We start from the raw sequence: 10,026 nt of genomic DNA on the forward strand, positions 1-10,026 counted from the left end.
CTTATATTAGTTAATTAAGTAAATTTTTATGAAAATTTATTTTAGGAATTATTACTTTATCAAAAACAATAATAATCCATATGACATTAGAAATCTTTCACTTCAAGATGCAAAGAGACTCTTAAATTAATTTGTTTTTTTATATTCAAGTGCAAATAATGACAAGAGGAAGAGACGAAAACTCTAAAATCAAAGTATACGGAAATCTAACTCAAGAGCTCAAGATATTGTCGGATTGCTAAAATTTTGAAGATCTAAGACTTGGGTTAGCTTTAGAATTGTAAGTTTGATATCGTGTTAATTTGTCAATATTTTTATTAGATTGGGAGCTTTTGGTTAATCTTTTTGTAGAAGATTTAAAAAGAGAAAAATATAACATGCTAAGTAATTGAAACAGATAGATAAAGAAATTGATCTAAAATGACCTGACATTTTAACCGTTTGAATACATTCTCTCTGCCTCAAGGTGTCTTATTATATGTATGAGTTGGTCAATATGATCATATTCAAGTGAAGTACATGTTATTTTTAAAAATGAAATTGAAATATTCAGACACTATACAATAGAAATTATTATATTTTAAAAATATTTACGAAGTACATTAAATTAGTTTGATAAAAATAATAGGTTTTTTTATTTCAAGATCACAAAGAGGAGGCAATTAATGTGTAAATGCAAAAATTTCGTAGTTGCCTTATTTACTCTTTTCGGACTAATCCTAGGAAAATATATTCTTTTATCTAGCATTAACTAGGAATCATGTGTCTCAATTATAAGTTATGGTGTTAACCACTATGCCGGAGCGTATTTGTTATTTAGGTTGCTAGCTAATGTGAAAAATATTAATAGCTATTGTCAACTCAAATAATTTCTTTTTAAGAAAATATTTTATCAAAATATTATCGTGAAGTTTCGCAGTTCTGGCATCGATAAATTTATATGGGTGATAGCTATAGCATGTAATTAAAAATAAATATCAAGCTAGAAAAATGCGTGACTAATATTATCCATCATAATTGAGCTAAAGGAAGTAAAAGCGTTACTCAACGTAATCTCTTTATCCTGATAATAATCATAACCGCTTATAAAGGATGGTGCGAGAACCTAAAGATATTCCTAATAAAATTTCAAATAAAAAGGTATATGAGGACTTTTATAGAGCAGATATCTTCCTTCCTTTATTCAAGAATTTACTTTAAAAAAACTATTTGATAAATCATACAATGAAAATATCTACTATATAATTTTTAAAAATTATATTCATTGATGCGAGGTACACGTGCAACGCGCGTACTTTATGACTAGTCACAGTTAAAAGGTACAACTCATATTTGCATGGGGACCAAACAATTTTGGTGGTGCCCACGTTTCATATGGGTAGCTCCTCCTCTTGTCGCCTCCAAATTTTAAATTTTTAATGCACTCGTTTCTTAGCTGTATTTTGGCAGCTACATATTCCTAATCACTTGCGGCGTACATAGGTCGGGTTTGTTTGGATTTTTTAATTACAAAACCAAATCAATGTATCGAGTTTAAATTTATAAACCAAATCAACAAATTCGGATTTTTCAGGTTTTCAGATTTTTTTCCTGTAAAATCTTCATAGCATAAAATATGTAACTTGTGCTTCAAATATTTCTTAAGTCTTAGTAAGATACAACTATATAATGTATTTTTCAAGAAAATAACATAATAATATGAAATAAGTCATAGCACTATACTAAAATATTTAATAAGAAAGATAATAAAATTACATAAAGCAAATATTGATAATTAATAAGTCATAATGAAAATTAACGTAATCTAAAAATACTATAGGTCATGCTACAATAATTATAACTAATAAGTACTATTAATTACATTATTAAGCACTAAAGAAAAAGATAAATTAAGTTATGCATTTTCATTATAAACCAATGTAAAATTAAAAATAGATCCAACACTATCGTCACTCCTAGTGTTGAATTGAATTTCTTTTGTTAGCATTAGTATTGATTTAAACTTTGTTTGAGTTACTACATTTATGGGCTATAAAATTTATTTATCATTCAAGAATGTTAAGTCAAAACTAGAAATAAAACGTTAAAAGATAAAACTGTGAAAAAATTTAAGAAATATTAATAAATTACATTACAATAAATATTTATATGTATATAATATTTATAAAAATTATATAAATGTACTATCGGGTTGGTTTGGTTTCGGTTATACTTTTTTTTAGTTAAAACCAAACCAATTAAGGTCGAATTGTTTTTCCAATACCAAACCAAATCAAACCAAACCATATCGGATTTTATTTTTCTTGGTTTGACTCGAATTATCAGTTTGGTGCAGTTTATCGGTTTTCTTTGTACACCCTTACTAATCATCTTTCTTCCTTGTAATTTCAGATGTTTCTTTTTTCCACAAAATTTATTGAGAAGCAGAAAAGATTTAACTAGGGTCAGAAAACCATAAAAACCAAACTTATCACATATGATTGGAATTGTTACCAATCATGAATTGCACCAAGAATGTGGCTTAACAATCAATAAGCGCAACCTGACGCATTAAGCTCCCGTTATACGCGGGGGGTCCGGAAAGGGCCGAATCATAAGGGTTTATCGTACGCAGCTTTACCCTGTATTTTTGCAAGAGGCTATTTCCACGGCTCAAAATCGTGACCTCCTGGTCACATGGCAGCAACTTTACCAGTTACGCCAAGGCAAACTTTGATTATCAATGAAATAAGGGTATCAATTACTGACGTCATCAATTACTGATTGGCAGCAACTTAACAGTTAACAATCAATGAAATAGATAATTAGAATTGTTATCAATTACTGACGTCATGTTTCGCTAGACCAAAATTAAATGCCAACGAAAAGAAATAAAAGCTAAGTCACTTCTTCTCATCCGCTTAAATGTTGATGGACAGAGCTACCCGACACATGTGTTGGTACAAGATAGCAAATACCTGATAAAATAGTCAAGATAATACAAGTTGACGCGAAGCGAACACTACCATTACACAAAAAGGGGGGAAATTAGCTAGTCTACTATTTTATAAAGTATGGCTTGGATCAGATTTATTTTTAAGTCTTAATCTTATAAGCACATGGACATGTGCTAATTCATGACAACTTGTTGAAGAAAGATTGTATTCCAATGAAAACTACATGAAGATTATCATCATCATCATCTGCTACACTGTTCTAGCAATTATTTATGTTTTATACATAAAAGATGTAAAAAGCGAAAATGTAGATTCTAACTAGTTAAATGTAAAACTCACTGAGGGGAGCAAAACTAGTTTATGAAATGCATCCCTATCTACTATCATTTCCTAAGTTCAGGAAGTGCCCAAAATAACAGCCTTCGCATCAATTCCTATATCAGTCCTGCTGCACTTCAACACCTCATCCTTGTACATTTGGATATCAAGAGTTCCGGTATTTGCTGCTGGTTTTGTTGAAATGTAGGGCAACTGAGCAGCAGCTTATTAGTATGGTGTGGACTTACCAAAGCGATATAACCAGTTAGCTGATGCCGGGCTGCATCATAGGGAAGATCCAGTTATTGCTTGACCCACCCTGCTTCCCGAGAACCTTCTCGTTGGCCCACCAGTCAGAGCCAATAGTAGCTTTATCAGGATATCCTCCATCCACATTGTCAAAGTTAAATTCCTTAGAGGATCCAAGAGTGATCGATCTGTGCTTCTGGTGCCTCTGTCCATCTTCTCCATCAGCAGAAGATCCCTCACGTGTTTCACTGGAAGGCTCATTCCCGTTGCACTCCTGTCCATTTGACATTTCAGCCAGGCTTTCCTCTCGTTTATTGTTACGTTCTACATCCTGGAGAGACATAGATCCAGTTTTCATCAACATCGTTGGCTTCTTTTCCACACACCTCACTACGTCTTCTGCAGTTATCTCGAAAGAAACTCTATGGTCGACCACTGTTAGATCATTTTTCCATCCATTAAGCGGCTTTGAAAGCCGAGGAACACCAGAGTTCTGATGATTGAGAAGGAAACTGTCGTGATACTTGGGGTATACTGTATCAGGGGTCAAAGTCCCAGATCCTTGCCGTGATCCCCATTCGTGAGGGGCTATTTTCTCCAGGTTCAGGAACTGAGGGCGTCCAGGATTAGACTCACGGTCAAGAAACGGAGATGAGGTTCCAGATACAGAAATGGCTGACCCAGGCGATATCAAATTGCTGACTGGACTCCCTGGTTGAAGTTGATATGATTGAAATTCATACTGAGCAAAAGGAAATCTATTACCAGCATCAACATTTTGGTGATTGGGGTCAAGAAGCTTAGCAAATGGTACCTCAGGCGATGAGGGTGTAGTCAAGTGGACTGACTCAGGTGGAGGGGTAAACGGAGCAGTTGATGGTTCAGTGGTGAATGTAGAGAACACAGGTGGAGATACCAGTTGAGGTTCATGAGCATATGGCCCAATAGCAAAAATCGAGGCAGGTCCACTGGGAGAATATGTAGACATAGAGGAAAGGCATTTCGAGCCAACTGGTGAGTGGGTTGCGGAAGGAGGTTCTGATGGCAAGAAAGAAGCAGGAGATGAGGGAGGGGCAATGAAGGGAAGCACTATAGAAGGAGCTTGAGTTGAATTATCAGCAGCAGGTCTATCTGCCCCAGGGGCTGTTGTTTCAGGAACAAAAACTGCATGTCCGATTCGCTTTGTCTGTTTCTGAGACCCAAAACACCAATACATGCTCCAGCAGCTTCCCCATCTTCGTTTCTGTAGAACCAATTTGAAGTGCAAGAGATGATGAGATCTTCTCATAAAATAAACAAGTAACTTCAAAGCATTATGAAGATGTTAACACACAAAGTAAGTTTCTTCAGGAAAAGACCCGAAAGCAGAGAGGACAGGGAAGTAGAGAAAATAAAACAACCTTGTTTCTTGATGCTGTCTTAAAACAAGGATGAGTGCAATTTAATTGTTCCTTAGAATCAAATAGTCAAGGGAATAAAAGCAAAGAATATACACAAAGAACCTTGAATATGTTAGCCCTTCAATACAATTGAACAATCGAAGAAAATCGGAGGACAGATGATCTAATCTAGAGTAATATTCAAAGAGCTGAGAGAAATTATTATTAACCTTTAAGAATTAATTAAGTCAGTCCATTCAAACCAAATAATGTTCTGAGGCTGGAGGTCAACAGGCCTGGTCCTGGCTAAGGCAAGATGAGGTTTCTAAGCAAGGAACACCAGACAGCAGTGCGGGAATACAAACACTTGAGTTTGCAAATGTCACAAGAGTGTTAATCAAAATGACGGGATGCAGAAAAACTTCCCTGGTAGATTTCTACCTTGCATCCTTAAGGTGAAAGGTTCAATTCCCACCGCCTTCTTCCAATTCTTTTCCCCTTTCCCCTCCCAAAAATATTATAGGAGAAAGAGGGAAACAACAACACCAACAACAACAACCCAGTGGGATCCCACAAAGTATCATGCACATTCTAATATAAAAAGATCAATTGTAAACGTACAAGAACATTGAGAAAATTGTAAGCAACAACAACAACAAAAAAAAAAAACAGTGAATTCCCATAAATGGGGTATGGGGAGGGTAGTGTGTACGCAGACCTTACCCCTACCTTATAAAGATAGAGAGGTTGTTGTTGTTTCCAATAGACTTTGAGAAAATTGTAACAACAACAACATACTCAGTATTATCCCACATCGTGAGGTATGGGGAGCGTAGTGTGTACGCAGACCTTACCCCTACCCTGTGAGGATAGAGAGGTTGTTTCCAATAGACCCTCGGCAAAAGAAAATATTAAAAGAAATACGAGGCACCAGAAAACAAACTAGTATTTGTACAAATTTACTTAAGTGCCTCACATGCTGTGGCCTCTTCACTTGGCCTAGGAGGTATATCAACTCGCTCCTTGACTTTGACAAACTGGGAAACTGGCTATCATTTCAGCCTCATTTAGCGAAGCTATTCTACAGTTGATCTAATGAATTCAGGGAAGAGTTTTGACATCACAAACATGTACACTTCTAGCCTTTTGGAACATATTTAGACTTGTGAATGAAGCAATTTGTGGTATGAGACATTATCATCTTTGAGTAGGGGATCTGAGATTAAAACCTGTGGGAACTCTATAAACTGACCGCAGGTTTTTTTGATAGGTAATGTAATTTTTACTATAATAACAGTACCAAGAAAGTACTATAACAACAGTACCAAGAATTTTTGCTACAACACTCTTTCTGCACCAAAAGCAGAAATCACATAAGCATCTATATTTTACACGAGAAATATTTTCATTTTCTTCAAAAATAGAAATGCAGGTGTATTATATTAACTAGTAAGCTCAGTTGTGTAAATTCAACCGCTGGAAGAATATGATATCAGCATTTATTAAATCTGGAACCTCCAAGATTTCTGCTTACTTGAAAACGATAAATTACTCGAACCTCTGAAATCAGAGGCGGATCCAGGATTTGAAGTTTATGGGTTACTATTGTAATCTCAAATTAATATACAATAATAACTAGATTCACAGTTATATATTTATAGATATTTAATGGATTTTTTAAATAAAAATACAGGGTCTCCGCAAAAGTTACTGGGTTCCCGGGAACCCAATAACTATACTCTACATCCGCCACTGTCTGAAATGCATAACTGTGTATCGCATCTCTGCATCGCTTTAAGCAAGAAGGAACATACCTAATAACACTTTTTGATAGATAGCATTTTAGAACAAGATTAAGAAAAGATTACTACAGTTGACATGGCTGTAGATGCTATTTAAGGATGAGAAGGAATGTGGTGCCACTAGAAAAAGAGTTCATAAAGTGATAGATTTCCTTGATTTTGGATTGATTAAAAAGAAAGAAAGCAAATGATTTATGTATAAGTGACACTCCATTGACAGCATGCATATCACGAGCAGTGAAGAACTGAAGCATATTATCCAAACTTCCTAGTAATTACCTGTCTTACCATCACCAATTTCCAACAGGGGGTAAAGAATAAGAATACTTTCTTTTATGAGGGGGCAAAGAATAGTACTAACTTTCTCAATGAAGACACTTTTCTTTTAGTGAACTGCCATTCCAGAGAGTAATTTCTGTCATTGTGATTTTGTTTTTTTATGACCAAGAAATCCGTTTGGGGCCAACCCTTAGGACCAACCGCTGACTTCAAAACTTGGGAATAATGGACCTGCCCCTCCACCCTTCTCCACTTAAATACCAGGCTTACTTCGCATGGCACAAGGCTCAAACGTGTGACCTAAGTCACGAGTCCTTCAACCTTTGCCACTTGAACTAAGTCCCGGGGGGCTGTCATTGTGATAATTATCTGCACAATTCTTGAAAAGTTCCAAATATTTGCTATACAGAATGAAAATTGCAGATGTATCCCAAATTCGGACAGCGGAGACAGCATTAATACCAATTACAATCTTTCACCAGGATATACCAAGAAATTTCCAATTAGAAGATCAAATAACTCACATCATTCTTCACCAAATATAACAACATCTCTGTTCTTAATGCAAGGGACAAAAAATATACAAAAGTCCCCTGATCTATGAATCTCCATTGCAAAGCTTCAATTTTAACAAGTTAGACACCACCAAGACGCTTCAACTAATTTAACTTTGAGTTCAAAAATATTAATCTCGATCTACAAATTCCAAAAAGGAAACAAAACTGTAACCGGATTCAAATTCAAAGCGAAACACAAAACGATCTATAAATTCCAAAAAGACAAAAGAAAAACCATGATTTTTTCGTCAAACACACAATGATGTTTAAGCTCCTAAAAAAACTGTAACCGGATTGAAATCAAAGTGAAACATAAAATGACATTTATAAGTTGCAAAAAGAAATAATTAACTGTGACTGGATTCAAATCAAAGCGAAACACAAAATGATACTTAAAATTATTTTAAAAAACACGTAATCGGATTTAGATCAGAGTAAAACACACAATGATTTTTAAATTCCGAAAAAAAATGTAACTGGATTCAAATCAAAGTGAAACACAAAACGATCTATAAATTCCAAAACCCAAAATTTGCTGTAATCGAATTCAAATCGAAGTGAAATTTACCTGAACGGAAGCTTGAGGAACACGATTTTCAACCGAAGCGATCGCAGTAGCAGCAGCGTTTATAGTCTCCAGAGTACTATCCACTCCTCTCTGCTCTCCGTTCACTCCTCTCATCTTCTCCTCGCTTTGACACAACAAATCACCTCAATTCCTAAACTCCGACGACTCCTCAGCTCTATAACATCGCCGGACCTCACTTTTCCAATCGAAATACCAAAAATATATATATTCTCAGACAAAAAATCAAAGTAACCGAACAAATTTGTCTGCAAAATGTACACATATATATATCGTATATATTTAATATTTCATATGTATTATGTGTATGTATAGGCCATAGCTATGGTGGCTTTGGAGGTCAAACACGGCAATGACTTTAGCGTGATTTTTCTATAATTGGGAGCTATTATTATTAGTAAAAGGTAATTAAAAGGTTAATAAGTGATTGTGAAATGACGATAATGGGCTTCTTTGCAATTTAATAGAGGTAGGATGAATTGGGTGGTGTTTCACCTGAATTTTGCTAGCCACATTTAATGTATTTTCACTTCTTCTTTTTATCTTTTTTGCTTTAAATTTTATTTAAGATTTTGGTTTTCATTCTTAAATGCTAGGAGTACTACTTATCATTGTTGAATATGGTTGGTTTCGTTTAAAAATACAGTTGAATTTGAAAAATATATATTGATAATTTACTTTAGAAAAAAAATATTCCTAATCTTTTGTTATTTTGTGAGGTATAATATAGCAAGAATAATATTTTATTACTATCAAATGATCTATTCTGGATTTTTAGTTTGCAAGTAATTAACGAATTGAGCACAAGATCGACTTCGGCCAGTTTTTTTATCAATCTTCTGACATATATATTTTATATCTCTGTATTTAAAATTTGACACCGCAAATAGAATTGGTTAATTTATTTAATTGAAATCAACTATGTCTTGAATAGATCTTGAAAGAAATAATCTATTTGAAATCGCACATGATACTTACACTAAATTTATTAATTTATTATAATAAGTATTGAATTAAAGTGTGACAAGTGACTAAGCATGTCATTAGGATTTGATGCAAACATTAGACAAGTCGTTCTTTAAATCCTTTCATCCTTACTTTAATACATGAAAAAAATTAATAACTCAGTTCAAAATTTGATTTCTTTTGAAATAAATTAAATGCATGATAAAATAAATTCTACCTTATTCTTGAATTAGACAACCCATCATAATTTTTACATGAACTTAATTAATAATGACTTATCTCGACTTTCATGAGACTCACACTATATTAATAGTAAAGTTCAATTCAACCTAGAAAATATTAGACAATAAAAGATAAGAAGAAAATAAAATCATTGATAGTGACAATTCAAGAATTAAAAGAAACTATTAAAAACAAACAAGTCTAGTCAATATTGGCATCAATGTGCTATAAAATATGCTATCTTGAATTTAAAGTATATATGCAATAAGAGTCAACCTAATATTGGACCATACTTCTCATGAGGGAACAAAAATTTTATTATGCTTAGGGGATTAGTATAATTATTGAGGGTAATTTGGTCTTATTAGGACTACAACAAATTATTAATTTATAGATTAAGTAATAAAGTAGCTCATTTAAATTACCAAGGGAAACTTTTTGTTAGGCCAATGAGTGCGCACGTGTGCACATCCATTTTCTCGATGGCGTTATTATGCGCACCATCCTGGTTCTTTCCGGCGTAGGTTAGGCCCCACCCTTGAAAATTCTCGCTCGTTTACTCGCCCTCGCCCCCACTTGAACTAACGTGCACGCTTGGCTCATCGTTTTCTGCATTTTATAAAGTCGCTATTATTACTTCTTTTACTACTACTTGTTTATCATAGGCATCGACGAAAAGTACTTGGAGTAAATTACACTTAGAGGATTAAGAATATCTTTTTTTAAAAGCGG

General features: G+C 34.1%; 1 protein-coding gene across 2 annotated transcripts; it reads right to left on the minus strand.

The window, feature by feature from the left end:
* Positions 1 to 3,143: 3,143 nt before the first annotated feature.
* On the minus strand, positions 3,144 to 8,461 carry LOC107782211 (uncharacterized protein At1g76660-like). 2 transcript variants are annotated; one of them, XM_016603063.2, is made up of 2 exons: positions 8,089 to 8,461; positions 3,144 to 4,746 (listed from the first exon to the last, which is right to left on the minus strand). In XM_016603063.2, the coding sequence occupies exons 1-2, from the start codon at positions 8,200 to 8,202 to the stop codon at positions 3,520 to 3,522; spliced, it is 1,341 nt and encodes a 446-aa protein (XP_016458549.1). In that variant the 5' UTR covers positions 8,203 to 8,461; the 3' UTR covers positions 3,144 to 3,519. The 2 variants fall into 2 exon arrangements, with proteins under 2 accessions (XP_016458549.1, XP_016458550.1); XM_016603064.2 differs by lacking the exon at positions 8,089 to 8,461 and adding an exon at positions 7,046 to 8,013.
* Positions 8,462 to 10,026: the final 1,565 nt, after the last annotated feature.

This window comes from Nicotiana tabacum, chromosome 23 (genome assembly GCF_000715075.1).
Source record: "Nicotiana tabacum cultivar K326 chromosome 23, ASM71507v2, whole genome shotgun sequence".
In the NCBI taxonomy this organism is placed as follows: Eukaryota; Viridiplantae; Streptophyta; class Magnoliopsida; order Solanales; family Solanaceae; genus Nicotiana; species Nicotiana tabacum.

Bases quoted from the DNA above. Each gene is read 5' to 3' on its own strand.
- LOC107782211 (XM_016603063.2), bottom strand. From the start codon at position 8,202: ATGAGAGGAGTGAACGGAGAGCAGAGAGGAGTGGATAGTACTCTGGAG. The intron at 4,747-8,088 runs GTAAATTTCACT...TTGGTTCTACAG, and splicing joins TTCCTCAAGCTTCCGTTCAG to AAACGAAGATGGGGAAGCTG.